The sequence below is a fragment of the Phocoena phocoena genome, chromosome 14, assembly GCF_963924675.1.
Source record: "Phocoena phocoena chromosome 14, mPhoPho1.1, whole genome shotgun sequence".
NCBI lineage: Eukaryota > Metazoa > Chordata > Mammalia > Artiodactyla > Phocoenidae > Phocoena > Phocoena phocoena.
This window is the reverse complement of record NC_089232.1, coordinates 8,669,549-8,692,015: the sequence shown is the minus strand read 5'-3', so window position 1 is coordinate 8,692,015 and position 22,467 is coordinate 8,669,549. Positions and strand designations below refer to the sequence as shown.

The 22,467-nt window shown below is 37.7% G+C and overlaps 1 protein-coding gene across 1 annotated transcript in view; it reads right to left on the bottom strand.

The window, feature by feature from the left end:
• TMEM131 (transmembrane protein 131) overlaps positions 1–22,467 on the bottom strand; it is a 201,414-nt gene that overhangs the window by 44,078 nt on the left and 134,869 nt on the right. The window contains exons 12-25 of the mRNA XM_065891409.1: positions 22,299–22,407; positions 19,201–19,309; positions 18,387–18,540; positions 18,125–18,295; positions 16,959–17,069; positions 16,725–16,859; positions 14,169–14,273; positions 12,766–12,852; positions 9,222–9,374; positions 9,044–9,119; positions 8,765–8,882; positions 6,785–6,923; positions 5,962–6,071; positions 5,441–5,507 (exon numbers count right to left, since the gene is read on the bottom strand). Of these exons, the coding sequence (XP_065747481.1) occupies positions 5,441–5,507; positions 5,962–6,071; positions 6,785–6,923; positions 8,765–8,882; positions 9,044–9,119; positions 9,222–9,374; positions 12,766–12,852; positions 14,169–14,273; positions 16,725–16,859; positions 16,959–17,069; positions 18,125–18,295; positions 18,387–18,540; positions 19,201–19,309; positions 22,299–22,407 (1,644 nt within the window). The remainder of the gene's footprint in view (positions 1–5,440; positions 5,508–5,961; positions 6,072–6,784; positions 6,924–8,764; positions 8,883–9,043; positions 9,120–9,221; positions 9,375–12,765; positions 12,853–14,168; positions 14,274–16,724; positions 16,860–16,958; positions 17,070–18,124; positions 18,296–18,386; positions 18,541–19,200; positions 19,310–22,298; positions 22,408–22,467) is intronic.

The window sequence follows — 22,467 nt, the reverse complement described above, 5'->3', positions numbered from 1 at the left end:
TCACTGTGTTTTGTCATTTGTCTCTAGGTATTTTTTGATTTCCTCTTTGATTTCTTCAGTGATCTCTTGGTTATTTAGTAACATGTTGTTTAGCCTCCATGTGTTTGTGTTTTTTACATTTTTTTCTCTGTAATTTATTTCTAATCTCATAGTGTTGTGGTTGGAAAAGATGCTTGATGTGATTTTAATTTTCTTAAATTTACCGAGGCTTGATTTGTGACCTAAGATGTGATCTATCCTGGAGAATGTTCGGTGTGCACTTAGGAAGAAAGTGTAATCTGCTGTTTTCAGATGCAATGTCCTATAAATATCAATTAGATCTATCTGGTCTATTGTGTCATTTAAAGCTTGTGTTTCCTTATTAATTTTCTGTCTGGATGACCTGTCCATTGGTGTAAGTGAGGTGTTAAAGTCCCCTGCTATTACTGTGTTACTGTCGATTTCCTCTTTTATAGCTGTTAGCAGTTGCCTTATGTATTGAGGTGCTCCTATGTTGGGTGCATATATATTTATAATTGTTATATCTTCTTCTTGGATTGATCTCTTGATCACTATGTAGTGTTCTTCCTTTTCTCTTGTAACATTCTTTATTTTAAAGTCTATTTTATCTGATATGAGTATTGCTACTCCAGCTTTCTTTTGATTTCCATTTGCATGGAATATGTTTTTCCATCCCCTCACTTTCAGTCTGTATGTGTCCCTAGGTCTGAAGTGGGTCTCTTGTAGACAGCATATATATGGGTCTTGTTTTTGTATTCATTCAGTGAGTGTGTGTCTTTCGTTTTTTTTTTTTTTTTTTTTTTTTGCGGTACGTGGGCCTCTCACTGTTGTGGCCTCTCCCGTTGCGGAGCACAGGCTCCGGACGCGCAGGCTCAGCGGCCATGGCTCACGGGCCCAGCCGCTCCATGGCATGCGGGATCTTCCTGGATCGGGGCACGAACCCGTGTCCTCTGCATCAGCAGGCCGACTCTCAACCACTGCGCCACCAGGGAAGCCTGAGCGTGTGTCTTTTGTTTGGAGCATTTAATCCATTCACATTTAAGGTGATTATCAATATGGATGTTCCTATTACCATTTTCTTAATTGTCTTGGGTTTGTTTTTGTAGGTCCTTTTCTTCTCTTGTGTTTCCCACTTAGAGAAGTTCCTTTAGCCTTTGTTGTAGAGCTGGTTTGGTGGTGCTGAATTCTCTTAGCTTTTGCTTGTCTGTAAAGCTTTTGATTTCTCCATCGAATCTGAATGAGATCCTTGCTGGATATAGAGTAATCTTGGTTGTAGGTTCCTTCCTTTCATCACTTTAAATATATCATGCCACTCCCTTCTGGCTTGCAGAGTTTCTGCTGAGAAATCAGCTGTTAACCTTATGGGAGTTCCCTTGTATGTTAATTGTTGTTTTTCCCTTGTTGCTTTTAATAATTTTTCTATGTCTTTAATTTTTGTCAATTTAATTACTATGTGTCTCGGCATGTGTCTCCTTGGGTTTATCCTGCCTGGGACTCTCTGCACTTCCTGGACTTGGGTGGCTATTTCCTTTCCCATGTTAGGGATGTTTTCAACTATAATCTCTTCAACTATTTTCTCAGGTCCTTTCTGTCTCTCTTCTCCTTCTGGGACGCCTATAATGTGAATGTTGTTGTGTTTAATGTTGTCCCAGAGTTCTCTCAGGCTGTCTTCATTTCTTTTCATTCTTTTTTCTTTATTCTGTTCTCTAGCAGTGAAATCCACCATTCTGTCTTCCAGGACACTTATCCATTCTTCTGCCTCAGTTATTCTGCTACTGATTCCTTCTAGTGTAATTTTCATATCAGTTATTGTGCTGTTCATCTCTTTTTGTTTATTCTTTAATTCTTCTAGGTCTTTGTTAAACATTTCTTGCATCTTCTCGATCTTTGCCTCCATTCTTTTTCCAAGGTCCTGGATCATCTTCACTACCATTATTCTGAATTCTTTTTCTGGAAGGTTGCCTATCTCCACTTCATTTAGTTGTTTTTCTGGGGTTTTATCTTGTTCTTTCATCTGGTACATAGTCCTCTGCCTTTTCATTTTGCCTGTCTTTCTGTGAATGTGGTTTTCATTCCACAGGCTGCAGGACTGTAGTTCTTCTTGTTTCTGCTGTCTGTTCTGTGGCGGGTGAGGCTATTTACTGAGCACGTACCTTTTCAACACCATGTGATCAAATGGAGTACGCACGCAGCACCCCTTGCAGCATACTGGACCATGCTGTCTGGAAGAGCTATTGTTTCAGATGCCAACTGAACTAGTTCCTGCCTCCACAACACCATTTATATTTGAAAAAACGATTGACAGTCAATATACGGTTATTCAGACTGGAGTAGTTAGTAGACATTTTTACAAAAATGAAGTGCATCTGTTCCTTTAAGGAAACAACTGAAGCATTTGCTGCCAATGGTAAGATTTGAGTGTTTGAGCAAAATTTAGAGTTTTGGCCCTGTGAGCTTTAGAGCCGACAGTTAAAGAGCACCCTGATGAGGTTAGTGGTTGTAAGGATGGGTATGATTTTCTGGATACTGCAGAGTGAACTGTGTCAACATTTGGAAGCTCTCCATATCTTAGTGAACCAGTGTTTTCCGAATGACTGGTGCATGGTGTTATGATAACTGAAAAAGCAATTAAGACACTCCTTTCTGCAACTATATGAATGTGTCAGGTCAGGTCAGATATTTATCATATACTTCATCAAAAACGATGTACCATAAGAGACCGAATGCAGAAGCAGACAGGAGAATCTATCTGTATATTAAGTCAGAGAGCCATTGAAGGGCTCTGTAAAACAATCTACTCTTATTGCAAAATGGTTCTTAAAAAATATATATATCTATTTTTTCATTTTTATATTACCTATGTCAAATAGAATGGGCTTATTATTATTTTATAATTTTAAATGAATTAAACCAATATTTTAATGATCTCTCAGTTTTAATTTCTAATATGTTAAATATTTATAGATGTAAACCACATAAACAAAAAACCTCTTTGGAGTCCTTAATAATTTTTAAAAATTGAGATAATGTAGAAACCCTTAATTATTGTTCAGACTGTAAAGGAATGCTGAGACCAAATATTCTGAGATCCACAGTTTTATAGCACTGTAGAGGACTGTGATAGAATTTATCCTAAGCTCACCCTAAGACCTCCTCTAGCATTTCTTATTTAGAATGAATTCCTGAGGTCTAGAGTATTCTTATTCATCTTCCTATCTCTCACAGTACCTACACCTTGTAGGTACCACTAAAGATTTGGTAAGATAAAAAAAGGTAAATATAGGTCATGTACTTCTCATGAGTATTTCCTCTCTTATAAAAGCAGAGTGAAAGGAATTTCTGGTTACTGAGCTTTCTAGATATTTGAGGTCTAGATAGCCTTGAACTTATTATGTTGGTACTTTATGGATGGAAAAAGCAAAGTAAAAAAGATTCCAAGAGAAGGGCATGGACTAGAATATGAGACTATCTAAATTTCAGTCTAGTATTCTACCTATTACTCAGCAGAAAATAAAAATACAACATTGAAAATTACTTTCTCTTTTTAAAGAGAAAATTTCTTTCTCTTACTTTCTTATATAAGATTTACTTAAAAATAGACATAAAAACAATTCCATAAAGGTTTGGCTAATTTATGCCTTATACATTAAAACACAAAGCTATGGGAAAGGACACAAATCCTTCAAGAACTACAAAACATCTAGTTGGACAGGTTAATTAGTGATTCCTAACAGTAATGACCATGTGTCACGAAAGTATGGGCAAGGGTTCTGGACTCTGAGAGAACTAGATTTGAATTTGGCCCTGCCAGTTATCACAGGTAGGAACTTGGGCAAGTTACTTCCTCTCTCTGAGCTTTGTTTTTCTACCACCAACAGAACAAGGGAAATACTTATTCTTAGGGTGGTTAGTAATAGCTCAGCCTGGCTATTGTAATGATTACATGAAATTATAAATGTGAATGCACCTGTTGATTATAGTGATACATATGATACAGTGATATATATGATATATATATGATATAGTGATATATATGATACACTATACACATACAGTGATACAATGCTGATACATAGTAGGTGCTCATGAAATACTGAAAACCTTCGTATTGCCTTTCTTTCCCACCTGGTGAGCCACAGACTGACTCATCCAGTCAACATTCATTGAGGGCTTCCTATGTCCCAAGCAACCCATCTAAGGGCTTCCATGTTGGTCTGTTTAACCTGTTCAAAAACTTTGTAATATACAAATTATTAACTTCACTTACAAGTGAAGAAGTTGAAGTTTGGAAAGGTTTGTTTACTTGGTCGAGGTGACCAAGTTAGTAGGTACAAAGCCATGGTTATTCTAGGAGCCAACCTCCCTTATTCCAAATGGGAAGCAGCAAAGCCACAGCATGGCAGGAAGGCATCCCGTGGCTACTTGACAGACTGGGACCGTGCTCAGAAAAAGAGCTCAGCAAAAGGAGAGAAAGGAGGTGGTCATTTACTGTTTTCACTCAAAGTAATTCAGATGATGGAGGATTAACTAGATTCCTACTCTCATTCACTCAACACCCTTCGTATTATAAATGTGGGAAGGAAACCATATAAGTAGAAGACAAGCCCTCAAGGAACTTATATCCAGAACTGGGAAACAAGGTACCTACCATACGTCAAAAAGAAAACAAAAAACACCACTAACGTGCTTGCAAACAAAGATTCAGGGAGAGCCAGAGAGCCGAATCAGTGCACGCTCCACAGCCATCAGGGCTGGTGTGAACAGGCTGTTTAAGGCTGGATGAGAGTGGCTGGGAAGGGCATCTAGGCCAAGAGACTTGGGCCAGTTTGCAGGTGGCTTTAGTTCCCAGTGCTAATTTCCTGACTGACACAGATCCTACACATTCAGTTCTTATATAATCATGAGTGGTTAGTGGCTGCTCAGCCCGGCCTGTATGATAGAGAATATTTGGTCCTAGAACAAACCAGTTTATGTATACATTTATTAGTTTAAAAATACTTGTTGAGTTATAACTATGCTCACTATCGCGCTGAGTATGAATACAGCTAGCCGTGGGTCTGGCCTTCACGGAGCTTACAATCTTATTAGAAAGTATCCAAAATAAAAATTTAAATGACCAAGCTCAATGTTTTGAGGCTTAATAAAAAACAAACATTATCTATCAGTATACACCTTATCTACTAATCTCAGAAGTTCTGGCAGACATTATTACGAACCTTCATGAGCTTAATGCTTAATGCCCACAAACAGGACCTTCTATCCAGGGTGCCTCATGGCAATCTAAATCCCACCCATTCTTCCGGGGCTTTTTGCCTCTAAAATAATTACTAGACTGTTCTGACTTCTCCAGTAACTTGCCCTTCAACCAATTTAAGGATGGTTAATATTTTTCTTTCACATTTGCATTGATCATATCGTAGAATGAAGTCTGAATACTTACACTGTTTCTGAAGACTTGGAATTCTAGTGTTCTTAAATCTATCTTTGCCACCTTACTTAAGTTAAACCTGAAATTAAAAAATGTACACACGTTTCTTTGTAAACAGCGTCGTAATTAAAGGGGTTTTACAAACACTAAGGTTGTGCTTATCTTTTGGCAGACTTTGAGATCGATGTTATCAGATTAACAGCCTTCAAAAAACAGCTACAACTTACAGTTAATATTTTGTTCACTTTTTAAAACTAAAATATTTGAAAGGCTCCACCACTTGCTTCCTCTTTATAAGATTTTAGGAAGGAGTTCTATATTATTCTTTTCTTGTCTTAAACTGGGAGCTTTTCTAGATGTTTAATATAATATCCATCTCTCTCCCCAGAACCTTCTCTCAACTTCAATTACAGATGCAGAATTTCTCTAAGCCCAATCTATTACTGTATGAGCTGAAATAAAGTTTTAAATGTGTAAAATAATAATTCACTGCTAATATGAAAACATTCTGATAATCTACCAGCAATGCCTACCTTGATATTAACTTATCTACAAAGACGGAAGGGTTGGAATATAAGGCCAGAGGAATAAACTGAATGTAGACAGGCGCATCTGCAGGATTTTCTAACGTAATCTCTTCTTCCTTAAACAAAGTAAAGACACAGTACGTGAAAGACTGCCACCGTTAAAAGAGCCGGGACATGCAGGCAACCTAAGTGTCCACTGACAGATGAATGGATAAGGAAGATGTGGCACATATATACAATGGAATATTACTCGGCCATAAAAAGAAACGAAACTGAGTTATTTACAGTGAGGTGGATGGACCTAGAGTCTGTCATACAGAGTGAAGTAAGTCAGAAAGAGAAAAACAAATACCGTATGCTAACACATATACATGGAATCCAAAAAAATAGAAATGGTTCTGATGAACCTAAGGGCAGGACAGGAAAAAAGACGCAGATGTAGAGAATGGACTTGAGGACACAGGGAGGGTGGGGGGGGTGGAGGGTAAGCTGGGATGAAGTGAGAGAGTGGCATGGACATATATACACTACCAAATGTAAAACAGATAGCTAGTGGGAAGCAGCTGCATATAGCACAGGGAGATCAGCTCGGTGCTTTGTGAACACCTAGAGGGGTGGGATAGGGAGGGTGGGAGGGAGACGCAAGAGGGAGGGGATACGGGGATACATGTATATGTATAGCTGATTCACTTTGTTATACAGCAGAAACTAACACAACATTGGAAAGTAATTATACTTCAATAAAGATATTAATTAAAAAAAAAAAAGAGCAGATACTTCATAACCCTATTACAGATTTCCCAGAACTGATGTCACTCTGAATACTTACTGAAGAGCAGTTTGTATTAGTAAGGGGAAACCTCATGTGATGGGGTGAGCTGAGGACGGAAGGCCAGGAGAGCTCGGCAGTGATTTTTGACAGTATGTTTTTTTGAAGGTCTGTATTTACTTCAAATATAGCGCTCAATCTAGAAAAACAATTTGTAAGTCACTGTAACAAAATGAAATATTTGAGTTTTCTGAATATAGGAAATTCTATTAGACTTGTGTATTTGAGAAATTTTACTTGCTCTAATATTTAAGTATGCTTTTCATAGAGACATGTATGAAGATGCCTCTATTTTGGCACAAAGGGCTGCCAAAGTATCACTGATCACCTGTACAGTATTGTTTTCATACTGAATTTGAAAGGGAAAAGGCAGGAATATTCAGATAACATGACGGTATGGGGATCCTAAAGGATCTTGCATGTTTAGTGGAAAGATCCAGACACCAACAGCAGGCAAATGTTTTCAGTAGAACTAATAAGAAGGCAGTGCACTGCTTGGCATATGGCTTTTTCCCCACTTGAGATAAAAAACAAAACAAAATCCTGATACACAATGAAGACATCAGTTGAAGAGGTAACACATATGAGGATTCTGTCCAGACATATATAGTTAAGAGCAATTTTCAGGGCCTCATTTGACTATTTCCCTACTTATGAGTATTTATAAGCCAGCGGTTAAGAACTCAGAGCACATTCCCTAAGGAAACAATATTATAAATGGGGCTAAGGTGCCTGGGCACAAACACTGAAGCCTGTTTTATCCTATAAGACTACTGAATTATGACACCCTAATACTGGTGAGAGTACCGGTTTTGTATGACGAGTAACGAATTCTCTGTAACATTCACGCTGAGAAAGTAAGACAAAGGCAGGGGCAGGGAAAATGCCACATTCACTGTGCAACTGGGACACAGTGGCACAGGGCAGGCAGGGAGCCTGGGTCTTTAGGAGTGAAACACTAGGCTCACAGAGAGGAAAGCAGGGGTTTCAGGGGGCGGGGCGTGAAGAGGTTCCTTGGCAGATGAACCTAGGGCAGCACTGCAAGTTATTTATTCATAATTGGATGTTAAACTGTGGAGGCGACCTGTACCTTACAATGCCTGCTATGGAACTGTAGAGGACCAAGGAGTGTTTGAATTAGTGTTCTCTTAGTGAGTTCTTTAGAAGTCGTCTCTGTCCTAATTTTAACCATTTTAAAGTTAAAATTTAACTCTCTTTTGCCTTAAGAGAACCTTTCAGAGAAGATAGTTCAGATAAATAGAAACCTGCAGATTTAATCATTCATGGCTTGAAAATCTTACAGTACTATAAATTGGAAGATCTTGATGATACTGACAGATACATTTCAAATCAGCCAATGGAGAAGAACAGTTTTCATCAGTTTGCTAGTCAAATCCTCTTCTGAAGTACACAGAAAGATCAAATTTCTATACTGCCACATAAGTGTGTCTTTGCTTTTGAATCCAGATGCGGTACTGATTCGTCGCTGGGACATTTTCTACCTGCCACAGACATAAGGTTGAGCCCATGTGAACGGGCCATGCACCCCTAACAGCTCAGCTCTGGAAAGGGAGGAAGCAGTTCTTTTCAGGAGGGGCAGAGACACTCCTCCTCCTGTGAGGTTAAACCTAGAAAGCGTTTTCCTAGCCTTTCACAGAGGTCAGTGGTAGGCAGAAACTTTCTTTCTTATGCAAATGGATGTGTCTAAGGTAAACAAGTTATCCTACACAAGGACAACTTCATCGAGCTCCTTTGACTTTAAGGAAGCATCTAGAACACTGGAAAAAAGACAAAAATGGTAGTGTGCATACTTCTGAGAAATATACAACTACAATGGCAATTCAAGATGCTTCCTGAAGATCAGGCATATTTTCTTACCTACAGGGAAATAAAATAACCTAATATAAGAATAACTTTAGAAAGTCATGTTTCATACTGGTAAAGATAGCTCAAATACTTAAATGAAGCAAAACCACTTACTTATGACCTGAATTTTCCTTTATTCCCATCCATCCTTTGAACAGGCTTTGATGCAAATCCCAGTCGGCATCCCAAGCATCCTCCTGCATGGCTATACCAGGCTGTACTTTGGGTTCAGCTAAACCAAGGAGACAAATGGTATGACATACTCAGCCCTTCAAATGACTCCCATAGCATCAAGAGATAGGGATGGGCCTTAAAAGTGGCCGCCTTTTATTAAAGAGTATTCTGGGGAGGGAGTGAAGGAAGGGCATGAGAGAGAACGGCAAGATAACTTACATTTGGACAGAAAAGGCAAGCCAACATAGCAATGATCCCCACACTGCAGTCCAGGATCAAAATAAATGTTTGCAATCTATAAAGAGGCACAGGAGAACCATGAATCCCAAATCCACAGAAGGTCACAATGCCAAAGTACTAATGGATGGGAATTTTTGCAAATATAACATTTTCAAACCTTTGATTTTTTCCCTGGCTCCAAATCTTCCTTATTGCCCCGTAATCGTTTGTAGTAAAATCGTACATCTTCTGACAAAGATCGTATTTGTTGGATCTTTACCTTCTGTGAGAAGGAATTCATAATATTTAAACTCTGATGAACTATTTTCCCCTGAAGGAAGAAAACAAACAAACTCATCTGTAAATGGCAGATTTTCTTCAGAACACACACTTTAGAGCTGACAGACATATTTCTAGGAAACCAAAGTTCAAAGGACATTTAGAATTTTCAAAAGTTGATAAACTTTAAATTTGTAACCAGAGCCCCTCCTCCAAATGTACGTATTTTGTTGTTTTTATGGCCTGTTACAGATAAATTAGCAGGTCAAATCTCTGCAATCTCGTAAAAATGAATTAAAGTAAAAATGTTCACATACTAACAAAAGTACAGAGCTAGCTTTGAATAAAGGAAGCAGTCACTGTCAGTTTGTTAGGAAAGGTTTGATTATACCAAGGCCAGGGTGCCTTAAAAGTATCCAAATTCAGGATGAAATAAGTGAACTCTAAAATCCAAAGCTATTTTCTTTATAAAAGAAAAATACTATTTGTGCCAAAGAGAAATTAGACATTTTTAAAAAACACAGGTTATCAAGCATCATATTAATACAGTCTACAGATTAAATCATTAAATTACCAATGATTGCTCTTATCAGCTGCATGCTTCTCCCTATGACAGGGTACCAGATTTTAAATAAAAAATTACATGATTCAAATAATCATCAATAAGAATCATATTATAATATTTTACTTTCTTTTGTTTGAATACAGAACCAGAATCCTATAACCTGATTCCTAGCCATTTGAAGAAGTCTCTAAAATGACCAGACCCTGCTGGTCTAATATTTGGTATTGAAAGACAAAGAAGTCGGGACTTCCCTGGTGGTCTAGCAGTTTAGGACTCCCGCTCCAGGTGCAGGGAGCCTGGGTTTGATCCCTGATCAGGGAACTAGATCCCACATTCCACAACTAAAAGATCCCACGTGCTGCAACTAAGACCTGGCACAGCTGAATAAATTTTTTTTTTTTTTAAAAAAAGACAAAGAAGTTAAGAAAATGAACAGTAAAAGGAGTTGAATGATGGTGCAGTTAAGATTAACACTCATCATTTACAGTCTGACCAGAGTAGAAAGATGTTAGAGGGTGGGGACGCTGCTGTGAGGATACGAACATAAGAGAAGAAAGCAGAAGCCTATGCTGAGTCCCAGCTTGGACTCCACCCAGCTGTGTCTTCCCGGCAGTTAACTGGTCTTCATGCACCTGTAATAACTACTACTCTTGTGTCCACATCTTGTCTCTCAGGGGTATGGTGGGGATCAAAAGAGGTAACAGATACAGAAGTTCATTTTATAATCGTATTCAAATACGAAGTATTAAACTGTGAGTTATTTGAAATGTTCATTCTAAAGTACCAAGTTTTCATCACTTGGCTCTAGTAGTCTCCATCTGATAAGAGATTTTACAGAATTTCATGACTGTTATGGGCTGAACGTCTGTGTGCTCCCCCACACTCACATGTTGAAATCCTAACCCCCCAGTGTGATGGTATCAGGAGGCAGGGCCTTCGGGAGGTGATCAGGTCATGAGGGTGGAGCCCTCATGAACGGGATTAGTGCCCTTAAAAGAGGCACAAGAGCTTGCCCTCCCTGTCTGCTCTTTTGGCTGTGTGAGGATACAATGAGAAGATGCCCGTCGGCAAACCGAGGAAGTAGGCCCTCACCAGACACCAGATCTACTGGTGCCTTGATGTTGGACTTCCCAGCCATCTGAAGATATCTGAAAGCTTAATCTGAAGTACTGCAAAACCAACACTTCGTTTTTATAGATGCCTTCTCATTTACTCTGTCCATGAGCCTTTCACTTTGTCATCTACTGAATTATTCCCTTCCAGGATATATGCAGGGATCAAGGAGATCATGGATTGAAAAGGCAATTGAAGGTTCTTTTGGATAAACACTGAAGTCAAGAGTTCTGTATAGTCAGTACAAAGTGGAATGATAAGAAGACAAAGATTGAATTAAGACCCAAACTTAGGTGTGCTGAACCTATTAATTCAAATTTATATTTGAAGCTAATTTATATTTAAGGAGCTAAAATTTGAATTTAGGTTTTATCGTATATATAGCATTAAGATTTTGCAATGTACTGTTTCTCTTAACCAGTCAGGTCTCCTACCACAGCTGAGAGACACTTCCATCTGCTCCAAGGCGTCCTGAATCATCTACACTATCTTCCTGCAAAAGGTGGCCTCCTGGTTTCCCCGTTTCTTTCCTCCCTGTTCTCCAGGCTCAAACTCTATGTCATATTCTTGAGTCCTCTATCTATCTACCTACCCATACCTGTTTCCATTAGTATAACCTCCTCAAGATATTCAAGTACAGTTCAAACGGTTCATCTGAAATGTCTCTTGCCTATGTTCTCTTTTTCATTATTTGGCTCCTTCATTCACCCATTATCTACTAGATACCTGCTACTTGGGGTATAAGATCCCTCATCTCTTTCCCACCGGATCTCAGAGTCTTGTTGGGGAGACCAACACATAAGGCAACATTTACAGCACAATGTGAGGCTTGCTGCCAGAGAAGTAATCTCAAATTGTTTCAGAAGCACACATGAAATAACTAGTACTGTCTAGTGGAGTGAAGAAATCTTCAGAGAGGAGATGACAATGGAATTGGATCTTGAAAGACATGAAGGAGTTCTTGAAGGTAGGAGAGGAGGAAGGGCAGCCAAGGCAGATGAGCAGCAAAGGTGTGGAGGTATGAAAGCGATTTACTGCCCCTGCCAATGCCCTAAGCTCAAACCTCCCTTTGACGCTTTCCTTGTGGACCGTGGCCAGAGTCTCTGGGTTGGCTTCCAGGTACACTATTGCTACTCCCAGACGTGTCCTACATTTACTTCTGCCAGAGAGCCAGTCTTGAAAGCTTAAATCTGACGATGTCCAGCCTCTGCTCAAAAACTTTAGATTTTCATGGACTTAAGTGCATTGCATTTTTTTCATGCTATCACTCCAAGGTACCACTCCATCTTCTCTCTTGAAACTTCCCTGCATTCTTGTAAAACTGGACGACTCACCACTGCCTAAAGCCATCTCAGACTCTGCTGTCTGTGTCTCTATTCAGGTTGTTCCCTGGGCCCTGAACGCCATTCTTGCCGACCCTTGTCTATCCCTGCCAGAAGAAATTCCAAGCCAATTCACATGGCACCTTCATCAATAAGATATGTATTTTCTTCATAGCATGTTATTTTTCACCTCTTAGGGCAATTTCTACATCCTGCTCTACGTCTATGAACCATGGGCCCATTTCTCATTCTAGATTGAAAACTTTTTGAGAGAAGGGCCTATTTCTTATTCTTCTTTATGTCTCCTAAAGAAGCTGGTACAATGTCTTACCTTAAAATAAGTGATTAATAAAGAGTAACTGACTTTATTGTTGAATTCTAGGAACATAAAGGCAAAGAGAAAAAAAATTAGCAAGAAGAAGGCTACAAATTAACTGTCTTACTGGAAAAGAAGGTGGAAGAACCATATGCTTTGGGAAGCAAGTCAGAGAACCCACTGCGATCACAGCTTTCACGGGAATTGTTAGGATCTGTGGAAGGAAGAAGCAAACCACAGAGAAATGAGTGTTTAAGTCTGCGATTGACACTGACAGTTGTTGTAGGGGGACAGTTATTTTGGGGGATTAAAAGAACCAATCTTGGGATGTATATTAGCATTAACCAACTGATAAGCAAAATTAAAATCACCCATGGATACTGTTTAATCTATCCATGTACTTCATAAAATGCACTGAAATACAATAAATTTCCATGTACTTCTCAGTGATTTGATGAAAACATGGTAAACAAGACCAAACAATGGGGAAGGAATGAAGAACAGATTTTTTATAATATAGGTTTTATTTTGTAGATTATTAATTTAAAAAGTTCAATTATTCTCCTAAAACAATGAATGAAAAATCCAGCATTTTCTAAAGTTACATAGCTCTCTACTTTTTGTACTCAGCAATAAATAACATCAAGCTAATTTGAAAAAATGAGTCGAACATTCCAGATTTTGAATCTCAACTCGTATGCTTATTTGCAATTCACAAAGATACTGATACTTTGCTAAGATATGAAATGTACTTATTCCTATCACAAGTGATAAACGTGGATTCCTTATTTTTGGAGGTAATTTGACATACTCCCAACATATCATTTATTATTAGATGACCAATTCTGTTTATTCTGAATTAGTTTTCTTTCATGTGGGGGTTGTATGTACTGAAAAGATAGGAGAACAAGGGTAGCAACTTGCTGACTTTAGCAGTGCTCGACTTCCCAAACAGCTCTGAAATAATAAATCAAAATATTTAGGTGTGGCAGAAATATGTCTCTTCAAAGTCTCATTGAGTGCAACATGTCAAACCCCATAAAAAGCCTTTAAAAAGTTCACTGATTTTCACTTGGTTCCTTGACTTAGAAGTCAAGGAACCTGTAAATATGATTGTGAGAACTCAAATTAAGATGTGATTTCCTGATTGTATCTTCCTTTTTGGAAATGTTACACAGGAGGATATTTATGACCTCTGAAAAGAGAGAGACCTATCTCAGGAATTTCAGTCAGGGTCTGTGCAATGCTACAACTATTTGTAAGCAGGCTTCTAACAGCAATTCTAAATGTGCCAAATGCATTTTTCTGAAGTTGTTTTTAGTCAAAAGATTTGGGTTTTATCAGAAAACTATGAGCTAATGAACACAAATATTCTGTAAACTATTCTCAAAAGCTCAGTTTTTAAGGCATGAAAGCGGTAAACTCTAACTTTCTGAGTAAACTTAGTTCTCTGTTTCTATAAAAACAAAAAAAGACTGAATTACTCAGAAAGACCCCACTGACATGAATCCCTGTAAATAAAGTCCTTACCTCATAGTCTGTTGTGATCTGTATGGCCCCGTCATGAATCCCTTCCAGTTTTTTTGCAGTAAGTTTGACTCTGAACACTGCAAAATATCCTGAAGCTAATATTACCTGTATGTAGGAGAAATGACATCATTCATCAGCCTTGCTGGCTGAAGTTTTCTATTAAAATGGAAAAGAAAGCTACAGTGATAAACTGACTTCAAAATCCTAACCTGTACCAGTGTAACACTGAATTACCATATCATCACATACAAATATCTCAAAATAATGCCCATCCCTGGATGTTTATCTACTATACTTATTCCATGGGCTACTGAGAAAACCGGTTCCCTGAGGAACAGCTGACTTCTCAGCTGCAAAGCTGGGGAGGGGTGTGGTCCTCACACCCCAACCGGGTACGTGCAGGGTCAAAGCGGGTGAGGGCTGCAGCAGAGGGACACAGCCTTCCACTAACCCTTTGGCCACATTAGGGCACAAGTATTAATACATAGAAAGTTGGTTATGCTTCAAGTTCTGAATTTAACTCTGTCATGTTTTAATAACCATGTCCTCAGATCCACTGAGATTGGATCATATGGAAACATCAAAAATCATGGAAAGAAGGAAAAGTTATGCAATAAAAATGTGAAAGAAAGGAGAATGTAGATCTTGTTTTCTCAAGCTATTTGCTGATGTTTCTGGCACTTAACCTTTTCAATCATGATACTTCCAAAAAACATGAAATTCAATTTGTGAAGTTGTACTTTAGTTTGTAAATGTTGATATGCCTAACATACTCACTTTCCCCCTTTTATAAGCATTTCTGTGTTGGATTTGTGCAATTCTAACGTTTTCATCATGACTCTAACCAGCCAAATAAGAACACGTGTCTCAAGAATGCAGAGAGCCGTTGGCAATGCGTGTTTCATAAGGAACAGGATGCTTATTTAGTTCATAGGTTTGGCTTTTTGGCAAACAGGTGGAAAGCAGTTGAAAGTTTAGGCATTACAAACTTAAAAAAACACGTATTATGGAGTTGCTATTTTGAAGCTGGCAACTCACTACAACTTCCTATTTTAAGTAAGCGTTCATAACAGCGATCTCATTTTCTGTCCCTTGTTTTTGTGTTTATACAGTTTTATATAAAACCTAATTCTAAAACCCTAAAGTTTCAAGCAGGCTTCATGTTACTGAGTGGACCTCTCAAATTTAAGTAGTAAGTGTTAACACATGGTATTTAGTACAAGGAAACGATCCAGAGTCCTAAAATTATTAATTTATAATGTCTTATAAAAAACAGTATAATTCAACCATCTCAGATTAGATATACATACAATTTCACTGTAACTTCATTACTGAAATGAACACAGTAATGGCTGGTCTCATTATTATCCTTTCTCAGCACTCAATTTGTATTAAAAATAAAACCTCAGCTGGGGTGACAAATGTTACTTGTCACGGGCATATCCTTTTTTTGTTTTAAAAGGAGGCTTTATTTATGAATCAAATTTAAAACATTATAAATTATTAAAATGCAAACACCCATATATCGACCACAATATCTGATTATGTAGCCTGAATGCCACACAACTGCAATTAGAATACACGTTATTTAGTACTATTTCCCACTTTTTCAGAAATCCTTTTCCAAATTTCGACATACAATCGTATTTACAGCTTTTTATTTGCTTTAATATTCCATCATAAAGTCACGACTTTATGCATGCGGCTGTTTCCAGTCATCTGGAATTACTAATAATGCTATCAAACATGTGCATTCTCACAGCTTTTGCCTCTTTCAATTACTTCCATGGGAAACATTCCCAGGAGTGGTATATGTTGCCAGATTGTCCTCCAAAAAACCTATTTTGGGGGATGCTTAAGTCAATTTTTATGACCTATGGCATTCCATGGAAGCATATTTGTCACTAACCTCTGTGCATAAGGACATTTGCTTCTCCTTTTGTAAAACTGCCACAAGAAGTTCCATGCTAACCTACAGGTGACATGTTCTGCTCCTTCGAAGTCGTACAAGGTGATTCTACTAATTCTGTTCTGAGTAGGTATAAACTCCAAGTTCTCTTTTCAGTAGTGGTCAGGGCTTAGACTGCTATATTCATTTACTCTCGTTTCATGCTCTTTTATGACCAACTGTACATAAGATAGAGTAAAAGTACATAGGGAGATCCACACAGAGATCCACCAAACGATGTTTGCCTCACTGATACTCTCTTCTAACCAGTACAGAGAATTGACCAGAAACATTACTGTATAATTGAAAACACCTTCTATCAATGTGCAGGGCTATCTCTTCTGCCTAGTGAATTCAATGAACACAGGGTTAGTTTACTACCCATGGGAATTTCTCCTGTAAGGACACTTGTGTTACAACTTAACTCCTTTGAGTCTCAAGTGCTCTCTCACCATGAGAGGAAGGGGTTTAAGTAGACTACCTATAAAAGGTCCTTTCAGCATCAAACAGCCAGTGCTATTGCAACTCTCATAAAAATATTATGATCACTAGTCTTCTATTTGAGGTTTACATCTAAGTTTAAAGAAACAATAAAAGAGTTAACTTACCGATGACTGGTCTGATGAGGAGGATTTTTCTAACTCTGGAAGGCTTGAGATTATTGTAGTCCTATTGCCTCTTTCAGTAGCCACGAGTTCTATTGATAAACCATCTCCAATGATATGCCAACTTTTTATAGCCAACTTAAAAAAGAGAAAGATATGAAAGTGATTATTGCGGCACTAGCATAAAATCCTTAAATGTGAGTTAGAATAAAAACAAGTTTTTTTTTTTTTTTTTACCTCAATTGGGTTGCTGTTTATAATTGCAAATAAAATGTTACTTGCTTCTGTAGCACTCAGTATACCAAAATCTATGAAACGTTCTTCTATTTTTGGGGGTAATACAAAGTACTGGAAAGATATAAAAGAACTAGATTAAATGTAAAGTCACACTTATGTAAGAGAATGCTATCAAGAAAAAGTAACTGTATTAAGATATACTAAGGTTCCTATGCTTTATGTAAATATACGCATACATAATATATAATTAAGAACTTTGTACAATGGAAATATTTTGATTACTCAGAAATGAAAACACTCATGGCCTCTACTGAATTGCTAGTTCTCCTCTGAAGGCACATAAAAGCAGCAGGAAACTAAAGTGCTAGGTGAGGTTAAGTGGAGCCCTGGGGAATGAGGCAAAAAGTCCTCAGTCTCAGCAAACATCACACATTCATGAAAGCAGCTACAAACCAGTAACCATTTAAGCAAAAGAAATGCAGAAGGAGTGGTATAATAGTGACGGTCCCTTCAGCTCTAAAATTCTTGTTGATGCTAGCTTTTTGGAGAACTGCATTTCTCTGTTTTCACTTTCTTTTCTCCTTTTCTATCTTTCCTATCAGTTTTCTTTCTCATCTAAACTCTTGCATTGATAATTTTAAGCACAGCTTTGTTTGGATTTTTTTTCCTGGCTTGTTTTCTGTACTAGAAAGACCTTTCCTGCCGTATTTCGGTGACTATTCCAGCTGTGTCTTTCCCACCTATTCCCTCTTTCTTATCTGGTTCTCTTCTTCATTCTTGCACTTCTTGGTTTGGGTCATCTCTTCCCTACAGAGTTTTCTTTTCACCCGCCCCATAGTCTTTCTTCCCTGCTTATTATCTTTCTTCCACTTAGCTCGTTTTTAGCTTCCCCATGACTATGACAGTTTAAAAGCAAAACCGAGAGAAAGTGGAATGTGGAAAAGATCTAAATAGAGGCGTAACTAGAGGAGTCAACTGCATCACGAGGAGACACGGCCGCTGGGAGGGTGAAAATCTTGTAAGTACTGACGAGGGAGGAATTAGGACAACTTGTAAAGCACAGAAATAGCAAAATTTAAGTGTGTGCAACACGACTGGCTGATAGTAGCTGAAAACACAAAAGACGTGTAGGGAGTTTAAATTTTAAAGGCAGATAGCATACTTACATCTAAAAAACCTGTGTATACCCGCACAGGTAAATGAAACTTAGAGGCATTGGTAATAAGTAAAATATTGTTATCTATGTGCATGGATGATGTGGATGGCATAAAAAACAGAGTAAAAATGTATCCTGATCCATTTGGAAGAATTAAGACTGGTTTGCTGAAGTTGTGAACCTAGGAAATGATGGGAGAGAAAAAACAATGTGTCAGCATCATTTGCTTGGCAGATCAGTAAAATTAAAAGTATGAGGGTTCCCAGACATACTTTAAACATTGTTTTGGCTTCTTCTGGTAGCAACACATCATGAATGAGGACCGCAAAACTGAAAGTGTTAGTGAGGTAAATTGGCCTTTCCACAGGATCAGCAGGACTGTCTCGGATGTGAAACAATGTTGCAGAGTGATCAAATCCCAAATAACTATTTGAAAAAAACAAAATAAATTATTTTTATTTCCACGTGTTAATTTAAAATCCAAGTACTTTCGCTGTGAGTAATAATTTACGTTCAGCATTATGACTGTTATTAGAGAATTAAGACTATAAACATTTTAGTGGTTGACCCCATGGAGTCCCTGCCATGCTGGACATTAAACTATTATTGGTTAAAGTATAATTAGAAAATGAACTACATATATTATTGCCCATTTATAAAAAGCTGTAATTTTAGAACAGTGTTTAACAAGTCTATAAAGGAATATAAATGATTTTGTTTCAAGTGACAATATACTTTAATAATAAGCCATAGCCACTTGCATGTTACAAAAAGAATTACAGAAAGGAAATGGTTCAAATGATTTAAAAATCACAGATTCATTTTTCTATTGTATTATGGAATCGTTAAGACTTCATTTAAGCCCAAATCATATCATCCCATTTACCTCTTTCTTCTAAAAAAGTAAAAAAAAATAAACAAAATACAGGAGATTTCTCTCCTTTATAGTTGAATTTGTTCTTCTCAACACGAATTCCATGGAGTTTATGTGAATTTGGCTACACTTTTGCTAAGATCAATGAATTTATTTATTAATAAAAAGTTATAAAAAAAAAGTTATAAAGTTTATTTTAGAGAAAAACTCACCCATCTAAAACCTCTGCTTGATATGGTATTTCAAGTTTAGAATAACTCTTTTCCTTTGCTTTAACAGTTATTTTCCCAGAAAACTGAGAAGGTTTTTTTGCCTTTGATGCTGAAAGGAAGCATAAAACATCATCTGTCACCTTTTGCTACCAAAGAGTTTATACAGAGGATGATGAGAGTGACTTTGCATGTAAACTGACAAAATCTTAAGAAGCTGAGCTTTCAAACTGGCACAAAGAATACTGTTACAACATTTTAACTGAAATATCACATTTTTCATACAAAAATGGGAAGATATTTTAATTTTCCTGTAATGCGATAAACAGGTAAGGAATTAGCAAGTGAACACAATTCAGGAGGAAAAGCGCTATATCTGAACTACTTTCTCTACAGCCATAAGCTTTGGCTTTACCTACAGCAGGGTTTCTCAGCCTTGGCACTACGAACATTTTAGGCCAGGTAAACTCGCTGTTGGGTGGCAGAGTGGCTGTCCCTGTGCTCTGCGGGATGTTGGGCGGTGCACAGGACGGCCTCTTGCTAGACATCAGCTGTGACAACCAAAAGTGTCTGTAGACGTTGCCAAACATCCCCTGGGAGGCAAAACTGCCCAGCCCCCCAAGTTGAGAACTGCTAGTTTACAGCTGGATTAAGAAATAACATTCCTTGTCTTGCTATAAATACCAATAAAGTAGCCTGGTGCAAAAAATGTCAAGAGTTATGAGCTCTGACTTTTTATATTAGCCAACCCTAACCTATAGTGTAAGAGGAGGCATATACCCTCCCTGCCATCGTACTGTCCTCACAGATGAAGTAAAACCTTTTAAGTTTTGTAGCACTTCTGAATCATTCCATCTGGAATTACAGAAAAGAGTCAGTTGGATCCAATCTGTGTACCCATTAGATGTTCTTTCCAAAGCAAATAAAGAAGCTGTGTATCTTTATCCCCTTTAAGTACTTCAGGAACATTTCCACTTAAGAGAAGAATTTATACGTAAGTTCTGCAAATGTTTGTTATCCAACTTTAGCACAAAAAAAGAACAACAAAAAGAATGGAGCGACATCTAGTATGTGGCTTATGTACGGACAGCGCAGATCCAGATTTTTGAAACTCCCATTAAACATCGTTTCTTTCTGCTTTTTACTGTAGAGCCGTTTCTGGATGCTTTAAATTTTTTTTTTTTTTTTTTTTTTGCTATTTATTCTGACATAAGGCTGATAACAAGGGCCATAATTCAGGCATTTCATAGTATCTAATCAAGTTATATTTTAGCAATGAAGTGGTCAAAACCTCAAGAAAATTCAGTTAAAAATCATAAAGAATCGTGAGTTGATGAGACATGCTTGCTTGGTAAGTGAACACTGTGGAGTTAATATTCATGGTACATTCTGAAATTTTAATTTTTAAATTAATTAATTATTTTGGCCACGCCTCTCGGCTTGCAGGATCTTAGTTCCCCTAACAGGGATTGAACCCAGGCCAGTGGACCGCCAGGGAATTCCCCTGAAAATTTTAAAAGTTAAGTAAAACAAGCATTTCTTAGCAATCTCAAGGGTAATATCATTTGTATTGGAATCCGGGGTGGTGATGGGAGAGGTGGGAGGTGAAAGGTGGAGGGATTTTCCCATGATAATAAAAACCACTTTTAAGAAATGTAGCACCTGCTTTAAAAGATGCTTTCCCTTGTCTCTGTGTTAAATTTTACATCATTTCTTTAAGAAACACTTATTTTGGAGTCTGTGATCTCAGAACCACCATTCCTGACTTTCATTTATCTCAGTGGAAACAGTCACTGTATTGTCAATACAGGAGCTGGAAAAGAAGAATGGGGGAAGTACACAGCACAGCTGCCCCAGTGTACACCCCCCACTCCTTGGATTTATCAGAAGGGTAGGCCCTACATGTTGTTCTTGGGGTCAGAAATTACTACTGGTTGCTCTGTTTCTCCGTAAGGGAAGACAATGTACCTACTGATACTGACACTGATACTGGTGGTCATGGCTGGTATCTTAGCAACACAGAAGACAGTTTATCACACATTTGGAAATATCTGTGCTATCAAGCCTTCTACAGTACTGATTATTTCCTGACGGCTGGACTGTGGAAGTATGCCATGCATTTAATCTTAACTTCTTTGGGAGTTTTCTCTGAGCTCATAGGGTGAACGCTGTGCTGGCAGCCGACCGTGCAGCTGCTCCAGATTCTCCCGCAGACTCCCCATGTGCATGGAGTGAGCACAGATGCTCTCACAAACACTGTGCCACACTCAGGAGGTCACTCAGTGACCAAATATCCTCTTCTGATGAGGAGCTTAGTTGTAAAATGTGGACTATGAGTAAAGATGGCTTTATCCCGCGGCCAAAGCTTAAGCTTCAGGGCTCCTCACTTGCCCGTGCCCTTATGAGCAAAGTCCCACTTGGAGTTTCAGCTTTCATTAAATTTAAATTACATATATAGTCAGACAGCCATTACATCACTACTCAAAAAATTTTATGACAGCAAATTCAGTAAATGTTCTAGTAAAGTGGGCAAAACTGAATAAAAACATGCTATTAAAATATGTTAAAGTCTGGGTTAATATTTCAAATGTCAAAATACACAATATACGTGTTTGAAATAATTGTTATCTAATTTGACAATTCTATCATGAGGGCAGTTATTTTAGTTTAGGTAGGACAGTCTGCCTCGTTAATAAAAGCCAATATATGGAAATGTTACAGAAAATACTTTATTTCTGCTCTTAAGTTCAAACACGCTTCTGAAATTCAAATATATATTCACTTAATTACAAAAATTAATGACTTCATAATTAAGGCAAAGCATAATAGGTATATATGTAAAAGAGCCCAGATAACAAAAATTTAGTTCCAACCCTAATGTATTTGCTAATATTAATTTAGGTTTATGAAGTTAGAATATTTTCTTTTGTGAAACAATCAAATAAGAGTTGGTGATGATTTACAAGAAAAGCCAACCTAACCAGTACTATAAAATCTGACTGTAAAATGGTCTGGGTTTCTATATTAAGATGTCAACATAGATGCCTTCTAATTTATCAAAGTAAGAGCACTCTATCAGAGAGAAAAAGTTGAACACTTACCATCAAAGCTGATACTTGCAACCTTGGTATATTTACTTTCTGAAGCTTTTAATGTAATTGGTTTAAAGTGTACCGTTATAGCGTCATTTTGCGGTGTAGGTCGAACACTCTGCAAACAGAAAAATTTACAAAGCATTATTTTAGTTTAGTGGTTCAGTTTATAGTGAAA